The sequence below is a fragment of the Hordeum vulgare genome, chromosome 1H, assembly GCF_904849725.1.
Source record: "Hordeum vulgare subsp. vulgare chromosome 1H, MorexV3_pseudomolecules_assembly, whole genome shotgun sequence".
Lineage (NCBI taxonomy): Eukaryota > Viridiplantae > Streptophyta > Magnoliopsida > Poales > Poaceae > Hordeum > Hordeum vulgare.
The window spans coordinates 515,729,596-515,755,279 of NC_058518.1; the positions used below are offsets into that span (position 1 = coordinate 515,729,596).

General features: G+C 45.7%; 2 protein-coding genes across 2 annotated transcripts; one reads left to right on the forward strand and one right to left on the reverse strand.

Moving 5' to 3' along the window:
- The first annotated feature begins 13,677 nt into the window (after nt 1-13,677).
- Nucleotides 13,678-17,886, forward strand: LOC123452846. Its single transcript, XM_045129570.1, has 4 exons — nt 13,678-14,063; nt 16,068-16,562; nt 17,157-17,321; nt 17,415-17,886. Exons 1-4 carry the CDS (start codon nt 13,776-13,778, stop codon nt 17,508-17,510), a joined length of 1,044 nt encoding a protein of 347 aa, XP_044985505.1. The 5' UTR covers nt 13,678-13,775; the 3' UTR covers nt 17,511-17,886.
- A 620-nt stretch (nt 17,887-18,506) lies between these two features.
- On the reverse strand, nt 18,507-25,468 carry LOC123403148. The gene is made up of 16 exons (XM_045097115.1): nt 25,354-25,468; nt 24,530-24,682; nt 24,298-24,409; nt 24,113-24,195; nt 23,888-23,951; nt 23,665-23,782; nt 22,831-22,985; nt 22,623-22,708; nt 22,492-22,503; nt 21,810-22,054; nt 21,520-21,657; nt 21,361-21,398; nt 21,216-21,266; nt 19,398-19,565; nt 19,194-19,306; nt 18,507-18,906 (listed from the first exon to the last, which is right to left on the reverse strand). The coding sequence occupies exons 2-16, from the start codon at nt 24,646-24,648 to the stop codon at nt 18,783-18,785; spliced, it is 1,626 nt and encodes a 541-aa protein (XP_044953050.1). The 5' UTR covers nt 24,649-24,682; nt 25,354-25,468; the 3' UTR covers nt 18,507-18,782.
- Between the last annotated feature and the right edge of the window lie 216 nt (nt 25,469-25,684).

Below are 25,684 nucleotides of genomic sequence, written 5' to 3' on the forward strand. Positions count from 1 at the left end.
CTTTTCTCTTTCCATAAATTGCATCTATTGTCAATCTAACCCTTTCATCCAAACACATATTTGGCTAGAGTTAGTTTAGGATTAGTCATGAGCTAGAAACTAACTCTAACCACTAGCTAAGCTAGAGTATCCAAACAGGGCCTATAGATAGTTCGGCTCATTCCCAACTAATCATACTCTATTTAAATATAAAAGAAATATCTCTTGTCACTTCAGCAGTTGTGACATATAGGCATGTTATTTTGGCCAACAAGATGATGATTAGGTGCCTTGGATGGAGTAACATATACATTCTCAAACAGTGCAACTTGATGGGTGGGCGCATGACTTGGCGCTAGATGATGCCTGTCTAATGACGTTCTGTTACTTTTGTATCCTGAGATTAGGAAAGAATTTATCTGCTAGCTCATGGTTTACTTTTGTTTTATTCGTTTATACTATACCGAGAGGAAGGAATAAAGGAGCCATGCATCTACATCATGCACCTTAGGTAACATATATATATCAGATAAAAGATGACATATGACAGTGATGTTGATTAGTAAAACAATTTAACGTGCGCGTTGATATCAGTGGCTACAGTCGGAAGAGTCGTTTACTGGTAACAAGTTGTTCACTAAAAGTATAATAGTTATTAAAAAGTATCATTGGTGTCTCTGTCAATATGATGACGGCTCAATCGATTCTCATGTGTCTCTGTCTCTGCTGCTGGAATTGATTTAAGTCATTTCAGCCAGGAGCAATGCATTGTCGTGTTTTTGTTGATATTTGCTCTGGCGTTGCACCAGACTAGTATGCATCAAATAATTTATGTTTATGTAATATAGGTCAACTGCATGCGTACTCAACCATGAATAGCAAAAGGAGATACCCCAGAGTAAGCAACTAGGGCCCAATTGTGCTAATTAATTAAGCTATCATTAACACGGCCAATGAAACAAAGAGTGCTAATATTGAATTAGTCGGCAAGGATTTCAGCAATAAATAAATATTCTCATGGGTGGATGCCGTTATATAAGAGCATACTCTTTCTTTCTTTTTGTTTGACCACGATGAGGTTATATGTTGTATGTGCCCTGAGACTACGGTGGATATGGTAACGAACTGCATAGACTATGGATTGACCTTGAAAACCCATGCATCAAGGATGACATCGACTTTTTCTACGCCTCAACGACCATCATAATTTCGAAGCATGCAAACAACTGAAGATGTCATCATTTCGAAGCATGCGAACGATGGAATCTACACGGCGGCCACTGCTTAGATGGCCCAATTCCTTGGAATGACGCTCTACCCCTTGAATTGCATGGTGTGGAGGGCCTGGGCACCTCCAAAGGTGAAATTTTTCGCATGGCTCACGTTGCAAGATCAAATTTGGACCGCCGATCGTCTGGAGCTCCGTGGGTGGCAAAACTGTGGCGTGTGCAAGCTTTGCAATACGGAGCAAGAGACGGGCACCCACCTATTCTTCAAGTGTCGATACACGATCACGCTTTGGAAGTCTATCATTGAAAAGCTAGGGCTTGCTCACATGGACACCTTCGTATGGCGCTTGGACGAGACAGTCTATGACTGGTGGGATAGGAGAACCGACAATCGCAACCCCAATTGGCAGGCGATGGCCTCCCTCACCATGCTTGTTTCGTGGACCATTTGGAACGGAAGGAATGCAAGGGTGTTCTGCCACAAGAGCTTGCCACCGACTACCCTACTTTCCTCATTGAGGAGGCCAAGTTGTGGATGTCCGCGGGTGCGAAAAATGTAGGGAAAATTTTCTTGGACGAGTAATTGTGAGGCCGAACGTGTGCATGTGTTGTAAAACCCTTAACTCTTTCGCCCCCTTATTTAATTGATGAGGCAAATCTTATGCCTCCGTTTCGAAAAAAATGAGGTTATATGTCGTGTGATTGGCTATAGTGTGTATGATTGTTTTCTTTCCCAAGGAAATAATCGGGAGCTTCTTCTCCATCTACAATGCAACTAGGGATAATCAAGGGTCGAAATGATGATATGTTACCGCTAACTGTGGGTGGTCTAGACAAAGGAGGAAGGGGCTCGAATAAATGTTGTGGGAGGATACCATAGATATATCCGCCATAGCTTGTAGAGAAACATGGGAATCAAGGTGATGTTCATATCGGTAACAGGTAGGATGCAATGATGTGGGAAGGTGGTGAAAGGACGCAGATGTCGCCTAGAGGGGGGTGAATAGGCGCTATAAAATAATTACGGTTTAGGCTTGAACAAATGCGGAATAAAACTAACGTTTAATTTGTCAAGCACAAAACCTAAAACAACTGGGCTCACCTATGGGCACCAACAACTTATGCTAAACAACTAAGTGATAGCAAGATATATGACAAGAAACAATAAGGCCAACACAAAGTAAAGTGCATAAGTAAAGGGTTCGGGTAAGAGATAACCGAGGCACTTGGAGGCGATGATGTATTCCGAAGTTCACAACCTTGCGGATGCTAATCTCCGTTGAATCGGTGTGGAAACACAATGCTCCTCAAGATGCCACTAAGGCCACCGTAATCTCCTCACGCCCTCGCACAATGCAAGATGCCATGATTCCACTAAGGGACCCTTGAGGGCGGTCACCGAACCCGTACAAAGGTTGGGGCAATCTCCACAACTTAATTGGAGGCTCTCAACAACACCACGAAGCTTCACCACAATGGCATATGGCTTCGAGGTGACCACAAATGCTCGGGGCAATCTCCACAACTTAATTGGAGACCGTGACGCTTGTCCGGAGCTTTACACCACAATGATTGAGCTCCAAGGCACCACCAAACTTCTAGGGGTACCAAGTACCCAAGGGTAATAAGCTTCTCAACTTTCACGTATCACCATGGAGAACTCAAACCGATGCAACTCATGCAATGGCAAGAACACACGAAGTGGTCAAGTTTCTCACACTCAAATCCCCCCACAACAACAAAAGCTATGGAGAAATATGAGAGGAAGAACAAGGAGCTCACAAAGAACTCCAAGATCAAGATCCAAGGGGTTCCCCTCACATAGAGAAGAAAGTGATTGGTGGAGATGTGGATCTAGATCTCCTCTCTCTTTTCCCTCAAGAACTAGCAAGAATCATTGGAGGGATTGAGAGTTAGCAAGCTCGTTGAACGTCAACAATGGGGGAAGAACACGAGTTCAATGGGTGGATAAGTCCAAGGGGGAAGAAGACCCCCTTTATATAGTTGGGGAAGAAATCAGACCGTTACCCCCACTTACAGCCCGCGCACAACGGTACTACCGATGTCGAGGAGCGGTACTACCGCTGGCGAGGAGCGGTACTACCGCTGCCCCTAGCGGTACTACCGTTTGGCAGGGAGCTTGGTAGGCACACCAACCACAGCAGTAAAAACTTACTATCGGGCCTACCACCGCTGGGGAAAGATGCGCAAAAAGTCTGACGGAGCGGTAGTAAAAAAGCTACTGCAGCTCAGAGAGCGGTATTACCGCTCTGAAAGCGGTACTACCGCTCGCCACTGAAACAACCATAACTTTCGCATACGAGCTCCGAATCGAGCAATCCCAAGCTTGTTGGATTCAGGATGACACGAGCTATCTGCAATCTTAAGAACATGCAGATATGAAAAAGGCAATTGTATAGAGATGTGAGACCTCTATGAATGAAGAACCGGCAAAAACTCCAACATCGAAAACATCATAGAAGATGCATATGGACTCCGTTTTTTATGAACTCAAGCTTGTCATGAAGATGACCATAAGCTCTAAAACTCACAAAGAGAAACATCAAACAAGAACCAAGAAGTATGATGCAAGGATGCAATTGGTTTGAGCTCTCAACGAACGATACGATCAAGCTACTCACTTGAGAGCCCCCCTTAATAGTACAACAATCTATCCTACAACAGAAAACCTATCAAGGGCAAACCTATACCTTGCACCTCGTCCTCTTGAGCTAGATGACGATGATCTTGGCTTCCTCAAGATGGACCACCTTTCTTGATTGCGTTGGCTTGATGAAGACTAGTTGATTGCTCCCCCATACATAATATGGGTGAGCCGCTCTTCAGCATATCTTTACAAGCCCATTGCTATCATAATGGACGGCAAGCTTCAAGCATGAGATCTTTGTGTTGGTCCACTTGAACTTGCACATCGCAATCTTGATGACGATCACCACTTGACGTCATCCTCCATGGGTTGTATGAGATCTTCCTATTGACGCACGCCCATGGAAACACACCTAACCCCACAAAGAACTCTCACGAAGACCATGGGTTAGTACACAAACACGTAATGGACAATGCTTACTATACCATAGGATCACTTGATCCCTCTCGGTACATCTTGTACGCTTTGTGTGTTTATCATCTTGATTTACTCTTTGTCTGACGATCTTGATCAACTTTGTGTCTATATGACCATTGTTTGGATAATACCTTGGATACCACCTTGGTCATCATATAAACTCCTTGAACCCAACACATGGACTTCAAGAAGTGCCTATGGACAAATCCTATAAATATAACTTAAGGCAGCCATTAGTCCATAGGGATTGTCATCAATTACCAAAACCACATATGGAGAAATATGCTCTAACAGGTGGTTTCAATTAGGAGATATATATGGTTAAGGTTGGCCCAAGGTGTAGGTTGACGCTAAGGCAGCTCATCGGCTGATATATAAAAAGGCGGAGTAACATGACGATAGATCCAAGGGCTAGGGTAGAAATGGGCCGGGCCTCGATATGGCTTCACTACTCTATAGATACAGGGAGATGAATAGTTTGTACGGGCACATGGCCATCATTCCCCGGCCATGGACCGATGTGCATCGGGCTTGTCTCTGCCCCTGGATGAATGGACATGTGAGGCAAATAAGATGAAACAGAACAAAAGAGTAAAGGTATGGCGGTATATAAACAACACTAATCAGCCACCAAGCTAGGTGGAAGGCGGTTTGTTCAAATTTTATTTAAACCTTGCTTATATGTAACATATAGACAATAAGAGGGAGGTGAATGTAATTTACATCAAGGATGACTTCGAATTAATGTGAGTGAATGGAATGGATGCACATCGTAGGTGCATGCCATCATGTGAGAGTATATTATTTTATTTCTTTTTATTTGATATGATGAGGGTGTATGTTGTTTGGTTGGTACAATGCACTCTAACTGTTGGTCCAAAAACAATCGAGTTCTTCTTGTCTTTCCGTCATGGTAAGAGGGATCGCCAAGGGTATGGTCAAAATGGTGATGCGATGATGATATAGAAAGACGTAACATGATCTCCTTAGTGATGACGGATATGATATAGCGGTGGAGTGAAGAGTGGGATGAGGCAGTGTAGGTGAGAAGATAAATGGGATTAAGGTCGGCACATGGTATAGGTTGGTTATGTCCATGTGAGCGAATGGATGTTCGATCCGTGATGGATTCCCCCCCCCCCCACCACCACCACGGTAGAACTCTGGAAAAAGGTCTCGAGATAGGATCACAGAGGAATAGATATTTGCAACAACGATAAAATTGTTTTGAGTCTTGCTTCGGGGGATTCTGGATATTAGAGAATATATAGCGTTGGAATTAAGTCAAATGAAGCCTGGGGGGCACAAGCTCACACGACGCCCCTTGAGCTTGTGGCTCCCTCATGTGTTTCTTGGCCTCTCCCCAAAGCCTCTAGGATCTCTTCTGTTCCAGAAAATATCAAAAATTCATCGTGTTTGGACTTTGTTTGGTATGGTTTTTCTGTGAAACAAAGAAATAGACACAAAACTAGCATTGGGCACTAAGTTAATAGATTTCTCTAAAAATATAATGTCAAATGGCATATAAAGCATACAAGATTGATAATATAATAGCATGAAACAATAAAAAAAATTAATGATAATATAATAACATGAAACTATAAAAAAAATACCAACGCTCCTCTCATCGTGGAAGGACTCGTCTCCATCAGCATCGTCACTAGCACATCTCATCTCCAAGCTCTTGTTCATCTCTCGTATCCCATCTTTGTCTCAAACCTCACATTGGTACTTGTGGGTTGTTAGTAGTGTTGATTACATCTTGTAGTTGATGCCAGTTGGTTTATTTGATGAAAGATTATATGTTCAGATTGTTATTCATATATTTATCTCCTCTCATCATGAATATGAATATGATTTGTGAGTAGTTCCGTTTATTCTTAAGGACATGGGAGAAGTCTTGTTAAAAATAATCATGTGAAGTTGGTTTTTGTTTGATGTTTTGATAATGTGTTGTGTGTTCTTCCGCTAGTGGTGCCATGTGAATGTCAACTACACAACACATTATCATGTTTGGGCCTAAGGGAATACATTATGAGATTAGTTAGTAGATGATGGGTTGCGGGAGCGACAGAAGCCTAAACCCCAGTTTATGAGATATGTCGTAAGGGGATGATTTGGATCCTTTTATTTAATGCTATGGTTAGACTTATCTTAATTTTCCCCTTATAGTTGTGGATGCTTGCAAGAGGGGGTAATCATAAGTAGGTTGTTTTTTCACGTAAGAACATCACCTTAGCACCAGTCCACCCACTTGACAACTTACCAAAGCAATGAATGTGAGTCAATGAATCATGGTGAAAGTAACTAACAATATTTCTTTGTGTCGTTGAAATTGTTTCAATCACTATAAGAAGTGCTTATGAATTATCCTTTGCAATAAAAATTATTGGGCCACCTTGTTGCACCTTACTACTTTGGTTACTTGTTATTTGTTATGAATTATCTTACTATCAAACTATGTGTTAGAACTACCTTACAACACTTGCACATAATACCTTGCTCAAAACCTCTTATCGATTCCTTATGCTCCTCGTTGGGTTCGACACTCTTACTTATTGAAAAGACTACGATTTATCCCATATAATTGTGGGGCATTGACGCCATGGGTTTGGTCAGAATGGCGATGCAGCGATGATATAGGCAGAAGTAAGGCGATGTTTTTAGCAGCGACATGATATGATATAGCGGTGTAGGGGAAGGGGGATGGGGCAATGCAAGTGGGGATATAGACGGGGTAAAGGTTAGCCCATGGTATAAGTTGGTTTTTGCGGTGGCCCATCGACTCGCCATAATATGTGGGTGAATGGATGGTGATCCGAGGTACATGAATAAGATGGAAAAGGGCGACAAAACGGGTGAGTAAAAGGGTCTGGAGGCATATAAGCATAAAATGAAGGTGGTTTAGTTAGGTGGAAGGGACTCCAATGAATGTTGGTGTTAGGAGATAGATAGGGTTAAGGTTGACCCAAGGTGTAGGTTGGTGCCAAGGTAGCATGTTGGCTGATATATAAAAAAGAGCAGCAGATGGGTGGTTAACATGACGATGGATGTAGGGGTCGGGGTGGAATTGGGCCAGTCCACGGGCCGACTTCACTATATTGTAGCTACATTGCGACAAATAGTGTGAACATGAACGTGGCTTACACACCTTGGTGTGCCCGAGGCTTGTCTCTATCGTGGATGGATGCTCATTTGAGGCACGCAAATAAGATGAAATTAACGACAACAACAAATGATTAAAGGGTTTAGTGGCATATAAATAGGTAACCAATCGACAAGCTATCTAGGTGGAAGGTAGCGGGTTGTAATTTGCGTGCACATATAAAAAATAGTGTGTGTGGGCACGTGATTGTCACACCCAAACATGCATGTGGCTAATCTCTGCCTCTGGATGGAAGGTCACCAGAGGCACGCAAATAAGATGAAAATGAGCGACAAAAAGGATGAGTAAAGGGCTTGGTGTCATATCAACAGGCAACCAATCGACAATCTAGTTAGGTGGACGCTAGCTGGTTGTAATTTGTGTGTTCATATAAAAATAGTGAGTACGGGCACGTGACCGTCACAACCCAGCATGCGTGGGATTATCTTCGCCCATGGATGGATGATCACCTGAAGCACGGAAACAAGATGAAAATGAACGACAAAAATAGATGAGTAAAGGGTTTGGTGGCATATAAACATGCAACCAATCGACCAGCTAGCTAATTGGAAGGTAGCGGGTTGCAATTTGTGTGTTCGGATAAAGAAATAGTGTGTGCAGCACGTGGACGTCATACCCCACCGTGCCTGGCGCTGATCTTCCCCTTGGATGGATGGTCACCGGAGGCACGCAAATAAGATGAAATGTACGGCAAAACGGATGAGTAAAGGGTTTCGTGCCATATAAACATGCAACCAATCGACCAACTAGCTAGGTGGAACGTAGCGGGTTATAATTTGCGTGCTTAGATCGAAAACAGTTTGTTTGGGCACGTCACACCCCGATGTGACAGGGGTTTATCTTTGCCCCTGAATAGATGGTCATCTAAGGCAGCACGCAAATAAGATGAAATATACGGCAAAACGGATGAGTAAAGGGTTTGGTGCCATATAAACATGCAACCAATCGACCAATTAGCTAGGTGGAAGGTAGCATGTTATAATTTACGTGCTTAGATCGAAAACAGTTTGTTTGGGCACGTCACACCCCGATGTGACTGGGGTTTTATCTTTGTCCCTGAACGGACGATCATCTAAGGCAGCACGCAAATAAGATGAAAATGAATGACAAAAACGGATGAGTAAAGCGCTTGGCGGCGTATAAACATCCAAACAATCGCCAGTTAGCTAGATGGAAGGCAACGGGTTGTAATTTGCATGCTCAGATCGATGATAGTTTGTTCGGGTACGTCACACCCTCGGCGTGACTGGAGCTTATGTACGCCCCTGAACGGACAATCATCTATGGTAACAAACAAATAAGATGAAAATGAACGACAAAAACGGATGACTAAAGGGCTTGGTGGCGTATAAGCATCCAACCAATCAGCTAGCTAGCTAGATGGAAGGCAACGGGTTGTAATTTGCGTGCTCAGATCGATGATATTTTGTTCGGGCACTTCGCACCCCCGGCGTGACTGGGGCATATGTCCGCCCCTGAACGGACGATCATCTATGGTAATGAGCAAATAAGACGAAAATGAACGACAAAATGGATGAGTAAAGGGCTTGGTGGCGTATAAACATCCAACCAATCGGCCAGATAGCTAGATGGAAGGCGACGGGTTGTAATTTGCGTGCTCACATTGATGATAGTTTGTTCGGGCACGTTACACCCGCGGCGTAACTTGGGCTTATGTCCGCCCCTGAACTGACGATCATCTATGGTAACAAGCAAATAAGATGAAAATGAACGATAAAAACGGATGAGTAAAGGGCTTGGAGGCGTATACACATCCAACCAATCAGCTAGCTAGCTAGGTGGAAGGCGGCGGGTTGTAATTTGCATGCTCACATCGATGATAGTTTGTTCGGGCACGTCACACCCCGGCGTGACTTGGGCTTTTGTCCGCCCCTGAATTGACGGTCTATGACAGCACCCAAAAGATGAAAATAAACGACAAAAACGGATGAGTAAAGGGTTTGGTGGCGTATAAACATACAACCAATCAGCCAGCTAGCTAGGTGGAAGGCATCTAGGTTGTAATTTGCGTGCTCAGATCGATGATAGTTTCTTCGGACACGACACACCCCGGCGTGACTTGGGCTTATGTCCACTCTGAATGGACGGCCATCTAAGGCAGCACGCAAATAAGATAAAATAAACGACAAAAACAAATGAGTAAAGGGCTTGGAGGCGTATAAACATCCAACCAATCAGCCAGCTAGCGAGGTGGAAGGCAGCGGGTTGTAATTCGCGTGCTCGGATCGATAATAGTTTGTTCGGGCACGACACACCCCGGCGTGACTTGGGCTTATGTCCGTCTCTGAATGGACGGCCATCTAAGGCGGCACGCAAATAAGATGAAAATAAACGACAAAAACAGATGAGTAAAGGGCTTGGCGGCGTATAAACATCGAACCAATCAGCCAGCTAGCGAGGTGGAAGGCAGCGGGTTGTAATTCGCGTGCTCGGATCGATGATAGTTTGTTCGGACACGTCACACCCTGGTGTAACTTGGGCTTATGTCCGTCCCTGAATGGACGGTCATCTAAGGCGGCACACAAATAAGATGAAAATAAACGACAAAAACGGATGAGTAAAGGGCTTGGCGGCGTATAAACACCGAACCAATCAACCAGCTAGCTAGGTGGAAGGCAGCTAGGTGATTTTCTTTAAACATTGCTTATATGTAATATATAGACAATAAGAGAAAGATGAAGGTAGTTTAGTTGATGATTAATCGAGGATGAATTCCAGTTAACGTGAGTGGATGGAATGGATGGACATAGTGGGCGTATGCCTCTACATAAGAGTGTATTCTTTTATTTCCTTTTATTTAACCATAATGAGGGTGTATGTTGTGTGGTTCACTACAATGCATTCTGACAGTCGGTCCATAAAGAGTCGAGTGCTTCTTCGCCTTATGTCATGCTAAGAGGAGTTACCAAGTGTGCGATCAAAATGGTGATGCGCTATATCTAGGTGAGGGCCGGTTTACGTGAAGAAGGAAGGAGTTGCGACGATATGGAAGGAAGTAAGGTGATGTTGGTACCGGTGACGCCATATGATGTGGCGGTGGAGGGGAGATTGATCTGAGGCATACGAATGAGATGAAGAGTAGGGCAGCTTAGGAAGAAGTAGGAGATTGTAGTGTTCTTTTAACATCACATACTTGCTTGTAATAACATATTATAGCGGAAATTCACTTTGCTTCATAGGTGTATATGCATTTATTGTCTAAATATAGACAATACACATGAGAAAAGGAAGGTAATTTAATTTAGTCAAGGGTTAATGTGAGCAAGTGAAATGGATTGGCATCGTGGTCGTGGGTACATGCTAGTTATTTGGAGTGTGTGTTTGTGTAATTAGCAAGGAGGCAGTACGTGCAAGAAAACAAAGTAGGTCACTGTAGGAGGCAGCTGCTGGTCGATGCTATGAGCCAAACAAATTGAACTTGCTGGGAGTGTGTGATGTCCTCTTGTGTCATTGGGATTAAGTAATTAGATTTGGGTTTTGACACAAGATACTAGCTAAGCTAGTTTATTAGTATATGTGGTTGGTGATTAGGACGGGTAGATGGCGTCGATTGCAACGAGTGGGCCGAGGGAGGAGTACAAGTAGAAGTAGAACAAGTGGAATGATTGATGGAAACTGGTTAGCAGTAGCTAGTAGATCCATGCATGTGTATCAGTATACTAAGTTAAGTTGCACCCGGTCACCGTTAGTAGTATTAGGGGGTATTGTTGTTGGTTTGCTTCACTTACATGTAGAAAAAAAAAGAGTAAAGGTAAAAAACAGACCAACTTACGCGTAGCAAACAGTACTGTAGCAGCAGACAATGTAGGGGTAGAATGAGGGAGGGAGGGAGGGAGGAGAGGCGTGCGTGGCTTTCGTTGATGGCGCAAGGATAGAGAGGTCCATCCATCCATGTGACTGCCCTGCCTCACTGATTGAACAACAACAAGAAGTTTTAGAGCAACTTCAATCCAACGACTCAAACAAACTTACAATTTATTTATTTATATATTCATTTGGGTCGGTCAAATGGACGGACGAGTCCATTTTTCATTTGAATCGATCAGTGCGTCCAACGAAAGAAACATTCGAATTTGCCCGTCTTAAAAAAACAATAAACACATGACATAGATAAACATAATAAAACTTTAATTAAAATAAGCTGACGTTCAACCATCGGCCAAAATCCACTTAAAACATAATTAAACATCGATTAAAATTAAAGAGAAGTCCGCGTCCGCCCGCACGCTGCCCTACACGTCCGCCTTGCCCTTGCCCTTGCCCTTGTCGTCGTCGACGACGTCGCCGTCGGTGAGGTCGATGACGGCAGGAGATGGCCCAGCCCACCCGAATGCAGCCTGGTAGGCTGACAGGGCACCTCCTCGGTGTCTGCTGTGGCAACGGCAATGCGGCAAGCCGGCCGCGCTTCCCCTCGTCCTCCTTGAGATGCAGCGCCTCCTTCTCCCGTTCCCACAACATTTGCATCCGGCCATCCGCCTCCTCGGCCAGCTAGCGATGCCTCCATTGCTCGAGGTGGGCCGCCTTCTCCTCCGGCGTGGCGTCGAAGTAGACGGCGGGGCGAGCACCCACTCACGGACCAGGCCCACCCACTCATATTTCTCCTCCGAGAAAGATGGCGGAGGCGACGAGCGCTTCTGTGACGGCCAGGGCTCCTCCTTAGGCTTGACGATGGGCGGCGGCAGCGGGGGAGGCTCCAGGACAAAGCGCGGGGTGTGGACGAAGTCCCCCGCAACCGACAAGGCGAGGGCGCGGTCCAGGCCGACCCACTTGGCGTCCTCCTCGATTCGTTTGGCCTCCAGAACGTGTCGAAGGGCCATCTCAAGGACGGCCTGGTACGCCACCTCCTCGTCCTGCTCCTCCGGCAGAACCTCGGGCGGAGGAGGAGGGACGAAGTGGTCGACGTGGATGCCTCGACGTCGCTCCTCCTCGTGTTGTAGCGTGAACCAGCGCTCCCGTTGGGGGAGGCTGGCGCGTATGCTCACAAGGCCCATTGCTTCGACGTGAGGTTCTTGCGGCGTCGACGAACCTCCTCCGCGTGCGCCCGCAACGATCGAGGCACTGCTGAAATGGGGATCCGCTGCGGATCTAGATGCCAATCATGGTGTAGGCTGACATTTGGATATTGCAGCGGCCGACGGTACTGCCAATGTCACCACTCCTGGTGGAGTGGTATGTCCCACGAAGCAGGCAGCGACGACGAGTGCCCGCGGGATGAAGAGCTTGCGCCGGCGCTGAGCTTGGCCTTCCCCTTCCCATTCCCATTGAAGAAGCCCATGGCTAGCTAGGGTTTTTGGTCGTCGGCGTGGGAGCAGGCGTGGCCATACATCTGGCCCACCCAAATTTGGGCCTGAAATGGGTCGACGCAGACATGTTGTGGTCATCATTTAGGTTTGCGTTGGCGCGTTGGGCCACTGCTTTTTTTCACGACGACTCAAAAGAACATGCGGATGAAATGGGTCGTCCGTTTGGAGTTGCTCTAACCATCTGGTGTGGGTGGCTGGCGGTGCGGTGTTTTTGTTTTGTGGGCTGTGGTATACTTGGCCATGGGAAACCCGACCTGGCCCGAAATTCACAGGCCGGGCCTGGCCTGAAAATCAAGTCTGAAGATCGGGCTGGGCCGGGCTCGGGCCTACGAAAAACTTTTATGATTGCTTACCAGGCCGGGCCGGGCCAAGCTTGTGCTTAGAAACTAGGCCCAATGGTCGGGCCAAGCCGGGCTTCTTTGGGCTCGGATGGGGCTTGGTCCTAGAAACTAGGCCCGACGATTTGACCCGACCGGGCTGGGTGTGAGTTTTGTACCATGGATTTTTGTTAGGTGTGACCTGAGTTTTGGACAGGTATAGGTGACCATAAGAAATAAGGAGAGATGAGTGAGTAAATGAGAGGGAGGGAGATGGGACAGTAGTAAGTATTGGTTGCTTTGCTTCATTGGTTGATTCGCTGTTGCTTACCAGCAGCCACAGCCAGAGCAAAGCAAGCGGTGAGCCAGCACAGCACCACCACAGCACCACCGCGTTGGCGTTGTGATGTGATGTGATGGTTGGAGACACACACCACACCACAGTACACCACCGTGGTGGCTTTTCTCTTCTTTCTTTCTTTCTTTTTTGTCACATTCTTCCTCCTCCCACCCCCACCCCCGCCGCTCTGCTCTTTCCTCCTCCCCTATAAATCTTGCCTCCGGCGGCCTCCATCCTTTCCAATCTCTCCCAACCCCATTCCTTCATTCATTCATTCATTCACCATCCCCTCCCCTCCTCCCCTCCCACACACAGAGAGAGAGAGAGAGACCAAGATGTTCGCCGACGCGGGGTTCAGCTTCTCCCCATCCTACTCTTCTTCTTCCTCGCCGCCGTCCGCCTACTCGGGTTACTCCCCCACCGTCTTCTCCCACTCCTCCTTCGCCGCCACCCCTGCATCTGCATCCAACCACGCTGCACCGCCTCTGCCTCTGCCTCTCCTGCATCAACAACAACAACAACATCAGCATCAGCATCAACAACATCAACATCAAGCCGCCGCCGCCGCCGCTGCACCCGACGACGCCGCCGCCGCCGCCGCCGCCGCCATGTACCACCACCTCGTGAGTACCTTTCCCCCTCACCTGCCATCTTAATTAATCTCATGCTGCATACATACATACATACATACATACATACATACATACATACATACATACATACATACATCTACATGCAGGGGCATGCCACTGCCACTGCACTGCACCAATTACCTCATCTATATTAATTCCTCCATAAGCAAATCTAATCTCTTGCATCAAATCAATTGGCTCTTCTCTGTTCCATCAAAATAAAAACAGCCCCTTTTTCTGTCTGATTCTGCATCTTGGCTGCAATTCAGTTCATCACTTGTTGAGATCAATCAAGAAAAAAATTGCTTGCTTGCTTGCTGTGCCACTTCTAAGGCCACCGCCGCTTCTTGCTTGCTTTGGGTCCTGACAAATTATAATGTCGCTTTCCCCTTCTCTTCTTGTTCTTGGATATCGACGGCCTCTGCTGTGGGAGACGAATAAAATGCAGACTATTAACTCTGAATAACTGTATTATTCTATTCTATTATACTCCCTTTGTCCAAAAATACTTGTCACAAATACATCTAGATGTGTTTTAGTTCTAGATACATCTAGTTTTAGATACCAGTAATTCCGGACCGAGAGAGTATGTACAGGGGAAAGGGAGGAGGTGTCAACTAGACTAGACTAGACTAGACTAGAAACAATATCCTCATATCATCTCCCATTTTTTAATACTACTGCTCCACTAATTAACCATAACATTTTTTCTTTCTAATACTGCCAACCTTTAACCACCTTTCCTTTTCTTGTTGCAAATATGATGGTAGGAGTACATGTCTAGCACTTTAGTACTTGTCATCAACATCAATCACACTGTCACACACGCACAAGCTGCAGCCAGCCTGCACATTTTTAGCTACTGATAAAGATTGCTTATCATGTCTTGATATATATATAAGTGTATAACACATACAAAAACTTCTTATTTTGCCTAATTCAAACTATCCTAATATACCCGCACCCTCTCATTAATCCTCCTCCTGAGTCCTGATTGACTGAAACATGCAATTTTCAGATGGCTTACTCATGACACCACGACCTTAAATCACAGCACTCCAAACTAGGTAGATTGGTTTCCTCCTATTCCTGTCATCATCTATTATCCTGCCTACTCGAGGGCCACAAATTTAACAACCCCTCATCCAAGAAAAGACAAAAGTGTCTAGTGATTTAACATGTCAAAAATTGACACCCGCTACCTTTTACTAGTAAAAGAAAAGAAAAGAAAAGAACAGAAAAAAGATCTCAAATAACAGTTGCTCATGTTGGCACCAGCTTTGAATCTTCTTCTCACACAAAGGCCAGCCAGGTCACAGGGGCTCAGATATTTTAACTCACTTTAGGTGCCAATTTGAAAGGGAGGGATGGAATTAGCCTGAGTTTTTGGCCAATTTGAGATGCCACTGTCCCTGTCCCTGTCCCTGTCCCTGGGCGGCATATGCTCTCATGTGGTGGTAGCAAAACCAAAGCATGACAGGGACATGCCGTCAGTTGACATGCATGTGCACCTACACTAGAATACAACAACAAAACAGTACCACCACCTAGAAGCTACAGTACCTACCTCTTACTTATTTACTTACACATCTCCCCACTCACCAAAAAAATTTGTCTTTTTACTTCCACTCTTCTTCCTTTTTTACTGAACCAATCAATGAGTGAATGAATTGCCATGCTCTCTTCATCTTCATGTTCACTTCGTTGTATATACTCCATCCGTCCGGAAATACTTGTCCTACAGATGAAATACTTGTCCTACAGATGAATGTATCTATACTTATTTTAGTTATAGATACATCCATTTTATTCATTTTTAGGACAAGTAATTTTGGACGGAGGGAGTACTTGTAGAAATTTAGTTGCTTGGTTCATTCTAAATGCCAGGAATTAATTTTAAGTGTTTCTCATTTATTCTGTTAGGCTTAGATGATTAAGCTGACTTGTCAACTCCAACTCTGACATTCTGTTCCGTGTGAAAAAATAAAATAACAGGCGGACATGGGGCAGCCATCCCTGATATCAGAGTATGACCTGGGAGCAGAGGGCGACCTGTTCAAGGCACCTGAGCCCATAGTCGAGGAACCGCTGCTCGCCCTCGACCCGGTCGCGGCCGCCATCTCCATGATGTCCGGCGGGGAGGACGACAACGCCATCAGTGCCTCAGACATGGGCCTGAGCGAGGCGCTGTACGAGTGCGAGAAGGAGCTCATGGAGGAGTCGGCGATCGAGGAGACGATATCGGAGCTGCTGGACGTCAAGATCCCCATGCTGCAGGTCGAGGACGTCCCCGGGGAGCTCAGGGCCTCCTCCTCGTCGACAGTTGCTGCTGGTGAATGCTCGCTCCAGAAGAGCGTCAGCTCCGGGTGCCTCAACTCCGCGGACTGGATGAACGGGTCGGCGGCGAGGCCCAACTTCCTCGACTTCCAAGGGCTCGACTTCGAGGCCGCCTTCGGGCTCCGGCGAGCCTACAGCGAGGGTGACATTCAGGTATGAATCATCAGTTCCTTTCTCTCCCTCTCTGTTGCACTGCACAACACAACACAACATTGAAATGGAATTATTGTGACAAGCACCACTGACCTTTTCGTGAGCACAGCTGTCGACAAAAGACACGATAAGTACAGAAAAACAAACCTAAAAGGCGTCGCTTTCTCATGGCATTCGACAAAACCTCACTGTACATGTGCTAAAATGGTCTAGTGCTTTGCTCAACATGAAAAGGCCATTCCGTTCCGTTATACCATTCCTAGATAAAAGCTATGATATGAAGGAGAAGCACTAGCTTAGCTAGCTGGTGATGTGATTTCAGAGGTTACTAATTCTGCCCAAAGTCACCTTTCCCTTAACGGCCTCCTCGATGCTTTAGCTGATATCACAGGGCATATATACCTACCTTGCACACTCAGCACTTTTCAAGTTGCTTAGATTTTTCGACACGCAAGATACATACTAGCAAACACACGCAAAGTATAGATAAATGACATGTTATCCTTTTAGGTAGGATCATCATGTAAAGTCCAATTTTTGTATGAGGTACTGCAATTTGCAAGGCTAATAACATGTTTACCTCTTTTCTGACAGAACCTTGGTGCCAATAATACCCCTCGGCCTGGGATCGCAGGGAACATGCACGCATCTGGTGAGAGGCTTGTGACCATCAGTGACCTGAAAAGTGAGGAGAGGAAGCAGAAGCTCTCCAGGTACAGGAAGAAGAAGATCAAGAGGAACTTTGGCAGGAAGATCAAGGTACATAAACAAATCTCTTCTTCTACTAGCACACAAGTAATTCAGCAAGAACATGGAAGACTGATACATGTTTTCGATTCTGTTTTTTTGCAGTATGCTTGCAGGAAGGCTCTAGCAGACAGCCAGCCGAGGGTGCGAGGGAGGTTCGCCAAGATGGACGATGGCGACATGCTCAAGCCGAGGAAGTAGGACGGCCATGGAAGACCGCCTGCTGCCAAACTCATGAGGAAGACAAGGTTGTTGCAAGGAAGGAATTGAGCTACTGCTGAGCTGCCAGTGGCTTGTCTGCGTCTAGAAGCTTCTAGGGCAATGGCCGCTGTGCTGCGCCGCGCCGCCCATTGGAATTCGTTTTCGCTCGCTCCATCAAATCCGTTCCTTTGGGTGACATTTTCTATTTTCCGTGTTCGTTTGTAATAATATGATGGTCCTCCCAGTGGTGGTGCAAGAGAGTGGAGAGCCCTAGCTAGGCAGCCAGGCTCCTCTGTGTACAAAGGCTTGAACTTGAACTTGGACTTGGTACTAATAAATAAATAAAACCCAGGCTCCTCTCTTGCTTGCCATGTAATAATGTGTTGTCATTGCTATTTTAATCTTGCTACTTATTGCTAGTTGCTGAAATAGAAATAGATGTAGTATCTAGACAGACATATTTCAGTGCTAGATACATCTGTTTGAAGTAGTAGTACTCTTTCTTTTGATGGTTGGTTTATCAGGTGTTTGCTGTCAAGAAGAAGAGAGTTTTCTCTGCTGTCTCCACCCAAAACAAATTGACCTATCACTTTCAAAGCAAAACTAGCATTACAAAACTCTTTCCTTTTTTTGTCGACAAGCTTTCTCAAGTTTCTAAGGTCCACTTTACGACATCGCTACTTGTCTATTACGAAACTTCTATAGAAAATTAGCGAAAATGCATAAAAGTAGGTCCAAACTCAGCCTAGAACTGTCTACATTTCCTGTCATTATTGCAAGCACAAGTTAATGTAAAATTCCACCAAACAACATGACAATCAAGTCTTTCAAGACTTTGAAAGGTGAAAGCGTCGGCTAAACCTCGTCTGGCCCCTCAAAAAGCATCTCGCAATCAATCACACACCACAAAAGAACGAAAACAAAATTAAAATGGACATCCAGCTACAATGACGATGAAGAGTGCGGAGAATGCAGGCCTGAATTGGAGAACACATCAAAACAAACAAACAAACATCCATCAAAATCAAGTGCCTGAAGGCGACGGTTTGATTTAAACATCCACGGTTGCTCGGTGCACGCTCTATAACACTCAACGGTACAAACTCTTTAAATTTCTGCGGTCCTTATTGCATCAGAATGAGACAAGGGCAAGCGACACCGACTGAAAGGTCGCCCGAGCTGTGGTGTTATTACACTGTGCCATGGTCTAGAGGCGATTATGGAAAGGGACTGGAGCTTCTTTGGCTCTTCTGAAGACAATCGATGCAGCAGTTAGTTCACACCATAGATCCACTTCTCCTCATTGCTGGTGTAAGAGACGAGCTCCTTGGGTTGGAACCAGAGTGCGATCTCGTCCTTGGCCGTCTCCGGGCCATCGCTCCCGTGGATGATGTTTCTGATGTTCAGAGGACGGAACGGAATGAATGTGAGCACAAAGGAATTATTCTGGGAGTGCATCATGGCATTCAAGAAATGCGGAACCAAACCTACATCAGGTCTTTCTTTTTTTTGTTTCAATCTGTCTATTCTAAAACACTGAAGCTAAGCAGTAATGAGCGCAAATAATGGATGATTAGATGTATGGGCAGACAAGGTTGATGTGGCGGCGGACTTTTCTAAATGAGGGCAAATAATGAATGGATCATCGCTATCTGGGCCTACTGAAGATAGAACGAGGCATACCTTCCAACAACAACAGCAAGGTCTCCCCTGATGGTTCCTGGCTCAGATTTCTGTGGGTCCGTGGCACCAATCAGCTTCCTACCGTACTTGATAACACCTTCTCCTTCCCAGACCTTCAGAATATGGAACGGATTAATAAACTGCAACTTGGCAGCAAACACAGGGTTATTTGTCTACGGACAAAAGATGGGAGGATTTGATTACCATGGCAAGCACGGGACCGGAGCTGAGGAAGTCACACAGTCCACTGAAGAAAGGTCTTTCCTTCAGATCATGGTAGTGCTTCTCGGCGAACTGCTTGGATGGAACCACCAGCTTGATGGCAACAAGCTTGTATCCTTTTCTCTCAAATCGGGACACTATCTCAGAAATCTGTTGCCAGAGAGAAAAGATACAGACACATCCATCATTTTTTTTTTTCAAAACTGAGAGACATCCATCATGATACAGTAGGGAATTAAAGAACATGCATATGGAGAGAACACTTTTTGTATCTAAAAAATCAGGGGTATTTCCCTGGCCCTGTTCATAGGATGAAACCAGATGTCACAGCTCTTGTTGGTTAACAGCCCTATGGCAAAGGATAAAAGAGGTTTGAAACAAACTGTGACCCCCACTGCATAACAGCAATATCTGGGTACTGAACATCTAACATGGGCCCGGGGGGGGGGGGGGGGGGGGGCTAAGCAGTAGAAACTTGTGATGGACTGCATACTTTGGTCTTACAGGATTGTGATGGGCATGGGCTGTGTACTTTGGTTTTAAGGGATTGTGATGGGATTTCCATTTTGGTTTTTAAGGAATTGTGATGGGCTGCACGGCTTGGTTTTAAGGGATTGTGATTGCCTGCGCAGTTTAGTTTTAAGGGATTGTGATGGGCTGTCCACAGTTTGGTTTGAAGGTATTGTGATGGGCTGCGCAGTTTGGTTTTAAGGGATTGCAATGGGCTGCTTATTTTGGTTTCAAGGTATTGTGATGGGCTGCGCAGTTTGGTTTTAAGGTATTGTGATGGGCTGCGCACAGTTTGGTTTCAAGGGATAGTGATGGGCTGCCTAATTTGGTTTCAAGGGATTGTGATTATTATTTTTGAGCAAAAGAGAGGCTGCCCTCTCCGATTATATATATATATATATAAACCAACAGATCTTAAGGAACTAAAACCAGCAGCAAAACTCTAGTCCGAAAGTAGTGACGAAAAGAAACACTAGATAGTCTATTACAGATACCCATAGGAAACAAAGCAACCTACCTAATCTATACCTAATAATAAAGAGGCTATTGCTTCCGTCGGAAAACCCACCGCGGCATTTTTATAAAAAAGCCCCTGTAATTTTTATTATTCAACCCGCGCTCCATCATTATTTTAATAAATCAAAATGATTATAAAAAGATTAAAAGCGTGTGGTATTTTTTTCTCCCGTTGCAACGCATGGGCCTTTTGCTAGTACTACTAAGAGGACAAGTTATGGGCTTGACATCAAGCCCCCCACGAGAGAAGACCACAACTTAAAGAAGCCGACTTTAAGGAATTGTTTCAAGGGAATGTGATTGGGTGTGTATTTTTGCATTTTAGTTGGAAGGAATTGTGATGGGCTGAATGGTAGAAGTGGATTTGATTATGAGCCTGAGTGTGACTAGAAGCATGCCTAGCCTGATCACCAAACCATGTTTATGAGTTTGTGAAGCATAGTGGGCTAGTGCCCCCCCCCCCCCCCCCCCCAGTAACGATGCTACCCAGGACAGATGTGGGTGTGCGAAAGAAAAATAGAACATACGACATGTAGTTGACGAATGGAAACACCACTATTGGGTTGATCCATACATACATGTGGGAAACAGCACAGCACAGGACGGTTGAGTGTGACCAGACACAAGCAGCGGCATAAATAAATAAATAAATAAATAAATAGTGAAGCGATGAGCGGTGATGCACAAAGAATATGTATGTATGTATGTATAGCATGAAATTGCATTGCATAGGAGTGGGTACGGTTGATAAGAGAGTGTGTTGGTACTACTGACGAGGCCTCTCTGGACGCCGTCGGGCTTGATGGCGATGAAGGTGCGCTCCATCTGCAGGCAGGCGGTCAGATTGGGGGATTACATTACATCTGGTATATGATTGATTGGTTAAAATAGAGAAGTGAATGTGGGTAGGGTAGGGTACCTCGGCGGCATGCACGTCCTGACCCTGGAGCATGTAGGCTGTAACCAAGGCAAGGGAAGGATCCGGAATGCAGAGTGAGTGAGACAGCAGGCGTTGAAAGTTATTGTTGTTAAGAGTGAAAAAGGATAGGATAGGATAGGATAGGATAGGGTGACGGACCTGCGGCTGGGATGGCTGCGATCCATGCGTAGCCGTGGGAGGATGCGGCCTTGGCGTGGTGGGAGTGGGAGTATGCGGCGGGGAGGGTGGAGGTCCTGGCGAGGTTGCCGAGGGTGGCGAGCGCGGCGTTCCTCCCGTCTGCACACAAACAAAAACAAAAACAAGAGAGAAATCGAAATGGATGTTAGAATCCCTGGCCTGATGTGATGTGGATCGTATGGAATGGCGGTTGATTGGATCGGATCGGATCGGATCTGGTGGATTGGAGTGAGGTGAGATATATAATATACCTGCGGCGAGGATGGAGGAGGCGGCGCGCGGGGCGGGGGCGGGGGCGGGGGCGAGGAAGGACCTGGCGGCCTTGCAGGCGGAGTGGAAGAGCTTGGAGGAGGAGGAGCTCGTCATGGCGGCGGCGGCGAAACTCGTCTTCCTTGCGTCCAACAGAGAGAGAGAGAGAGAGAGAGGGGATGGAGTAAATGGATGGGTGGTGGTTATGTAGCAAGGAATTGGCTTTTTTCCGTTGCCCAGATCAGATCAGATCATAAAGCGCTTTGCTTCGCTTCAGATCAGATCGGATCTGAATCTGATGCCTCTCCTCCTCTCTTCTACATACAGATACAGAGCTCCTTCTTAAACTTTATCGGTTTTATACAAGAAACAACTTTATCAAGAGCTCCTTCTTAAACTTTACATCTTTCTTTCTTGTATACAAGACCCTCACATCATTCATGCTACACCGCCCGCAATAAAACCGTTAGCCCGCCTCCTATATAAATCCACTGCCCGATCTACCTTGCTTGTATAAACACACACACACACAATGCAAGTCAAACCCCGAAAGCGAGTTGCAGTATTTCTTTCTACTCTTCCAACTCAAATCTAGTGCTAACCACCAAATTAATTGCAGCCAAAAGATGAATAGAAACTTTATTCAATTTTATTTTTTTTGCCCACATGCAACAACCAACCAACCTGTTAATCATCCTGCACAACATACACTCTTCTCAAGTTTATATACATATATACATACATCTGCACTCTCCACCAACACCTAGCTGCATATACTACATGTTTCCTCACTGCACACACTTGTAATGCATCACCATCCCCCGCAACTCTTGCTCTTTGCCTCCGCGCCCGCCTCTGCCAGCTTGCAGTCGCTTCTCACCGCCCTTACCCACGAATCCACCTGACACACCACGAATCGCACCACAACAAAAACTTAGTATATCACTGACATGGATCATTCACACAAATTGATTCCCCTTCCAACAACCGCCGTTTCGGTTAGCGGAAACCACTATTACTCGCCTGTATCTCGCAGCTGCTCGAGCACTCGAACCGCAGGCCCTGCCGGGTCAGTATGAAGAAGGCGTATCTCGTCTTCCCGTCCTCCGGCACAAAGTTGGGGAGCTCCCCTACCTCCACCACATCGCGCAGCAGTGTCGATTCCTGCGGGCTCAGGTCTGAAATGCATCGTAGAGTTCACCGCCGTCACACTCAAATTCAAGTTCAGTATGCCCATGAGCACGACGCCAAGAGAAATGTGATTCAGGTTTAGTATGACAAAGAACATGACGCCAAGAGAAATGTGATTAAGGTCCAGTATGACGACGAACACATCACCGATAGAAATGTGGTTCTGCTAGTTCAATATGCCAAACAACACATCACCGATAGAAATGCGGTTCTGCTAGTTCAATATGCCAAACAACACACCACCGATAGAAATGTGGTTCTGCTAGTTCAGTATGCCAAACAACACATCACCGATAGAAATGTGGTTCTGCTAGTTCAATATGCCAAACAACACATCACCGATAGAAATGTGGTTCTGCTAGTTCAATATGCCAAACAACACACCACCGATAGAAATGTGGTTCTGCTAGTTCAGTATGCCAAACAACACATCACCGATAGAAATGTGGTTCTGCTAGTTCAATATGCCAAACAACACCACACCAATAGAAATGCGATTCAGGTTCAGTATGACAAAGAACATGACGCCGAGAGAAATGTGGTTCAGGTTCAGTATGACAAGTAGCACAACACCAATAGAAATGTTGTTCTGCTAGTTCAGATAGCAGTACAAACAATGTCCTTTGTAGACTTAACTGTCCTAGTACGTCAAAAGCTTTATCTTACCTGTAGACTTCAGATAGTAGTATAAACACTGTCCTTGTAGGACAACGAAGCGAGGAAGCCAGTCATCAACATCGGCGTCGTCTATGATAGGTGGCTCCCCAGGAAGTTGAGTCCATCTCTGCACGCAACAACAGATTATTTAGGGTCACCAGTTTCTTGAACAGTTGACACATAAATGAAGCTATTTTTGGGACAAACACAAGTGCAGCGGTTTCTTACGTACACTTCGGATATGGAGATACCCAGAAAGGCGTGCATATCTCAAGACTTCGTCGATATTTTCCAACCTGGAGTGCTGAACTGTGTTAGCACCATCTGACGGAGGAAAAAACATTGACTATAGACAATTTGGTTCAGCTGGAAATCAACGCGCATGTTCACTTGTCCAAACTGATGTCGTTGTATCTTAGCAGAATGAAAAGATAACTTGAGGGGTGTTTCATCATACCGAGCTTTTAGCTGGGACTCCCTTTCATCGGCATCGGCAATTTCACTCCGTAATGATTCTACTTCAGCTCTGGTCAGTTCGATCTGTTGACAGCGAAAAATGCTATTTGTTTCTTACAAACAGGATACAGGGCGCAGGACTGAAAGAGAGGTCATATATAATTTCTGTACTGGTAACTTAGTAACCTTGTCATCATCCTCATTGCTGGAAGACCACCTAATACGAGGAATGGACAAGAGTTGCAGTAGCGATGAAGCTCCCTTGACTCGTTTCGGGGTCCAAGAACGCCTACGCGGACTGCTCATATATTTGCAAAAACAGCAAGCGTGTCAGGACACCCAGCATTAAAGAAGGAGGTTGAGAATTTCAAAAGTCTTTGACAGCCGCATTTCGTTCTGCCATGAGTAGTATCATCACCTTGGTGACGGATCCATGTTGCTCTTGCTTGTGGACAGACCATCGGCGGCGGCCATGGGCTCTTTTGATGGAGTGAAGTGCTGCGGGAAGACCTCTATTCTTCCGTAAACATCATCCATCCAACGACGCGGGTGCTAGAAGAAATTGCATAGTCTGTTTAACGGTACAAAAATGTAGCATAGAATTAAGAATCGTAAGAAAATTTCGACAGCGAGATGGTTGGCTACATACTAGAGTAGTATTAGAGTATGCAATAGAAGCATATGTGTTGGATGCATATATAGTTTGTTTATCTTGTGATACATAGTGGTGCGAACGTGTGGCGTAGGTAGGTTATACGAGTGGTAAGACAAGTTGGTAGTGAATTGAAAGCCTTAAATTACTAGCATGTGTGTGCTTGGGTGCTGTTGATTTTGATAAGAATCGCCGGTGCTGGTGCTGGTGCTGGGCCTAGAGCATAGAGTAGAGCAGTCATGTGAACAAAGTAAAGTAGTGGTGCTGGTAGTATTTGTCATGTGGACATAGAGGGAGGCCAGCTGATTTGATGATAATAGGAAAGCAAGAAAAAAGCATGTCTAGTTCTGAAGCTGCTGAATTAAGAGTGTCAGCTGATTGATTGATTTGTACGAGCATATATTAAAAAAGATGGCTTAGATCGTGGCCGAAATCTATTATTAGCGTAATACTCCTAATGGATGATTGCGGCCCGGCCTTGTAGATCAGCAGCGTCTCATGTGTGTGGATATACTGTATGTGGGTAGGGCGAGGTCCGTCCGTCGGATTGGGAGGTGGAGATGGATGGAGCAAGGAAGGAAGGGACGAACCTGAGCCGACAGGGGAGAAGGGAGGAGCGGACTTGGACGGTGCGGCGCGGCGGGCGGCGGTCGGCGATCTGGATTGCGTGGTCGCCGGGGAAACCGAGGGGCGAATCGATGGATTGGTGCGGAAGGAAGGGGAAAGCTTTCAGGTGAGACCAGACAGAGACAGAGGAAGAAGACGATGGATGCCAGGTCCGAGTCCGAGTCCAGCGCGACCACGTTCCGTTCCGGGCCTGAATCTTCTACGTTTTCTATTGGGCTCACGCTGGCCTGGCCCAATCAACCACTTTTTTTGTTTTTACTAATAATAAAATAAATAGAATTTCCCAAATTAGGT

Bases quoted from the DNA above. Each gene is read 5' to 3' on its own strand.
- LOC123452846 (XM_045129570.1), top strand. From the start codon at position 13,776: ATGTTCGCCGACGCGGGGTTCAGCTTCTCCCCATCCTACTCTTCTTCT. The intron at 14,064-16,067 runs GTGAGTACCTTT...ATAAAATAACAG, and splicing joins CCGCCATGTACCACCACCTC to GCGGACATGGGGCAGCCATC. The intron at 17,322-17,414 runs GTACATAAACAA...GTTTTTTTGCAG, and splicing joins ACTTTGGCAGGAAGATCAAG to TATGCTTGCAGGAAGGCTCT.
- LOC123403148 (XM_045097115.1), bottom strand. From the start codon at position 24,648: ATGGATGATGTTTACGGAAGAATAGAGGTCTTCCCGCAGCACTTCACT. The intron at 24,410-24,529 runs GTGATGATACTA...ATATATGAGCAG, and splicing joins AACATGGATCCGTCACCAAG to TCCGCGTAGGCGTTCTTGGA. The intron at 21,267-21,360 runs GTACCCTACCCT...GCCTGCCTGCAG, and splicing joins AGGACGTGCATGCCGCCGAG to ATGGAGCGCACCTTCATCGC.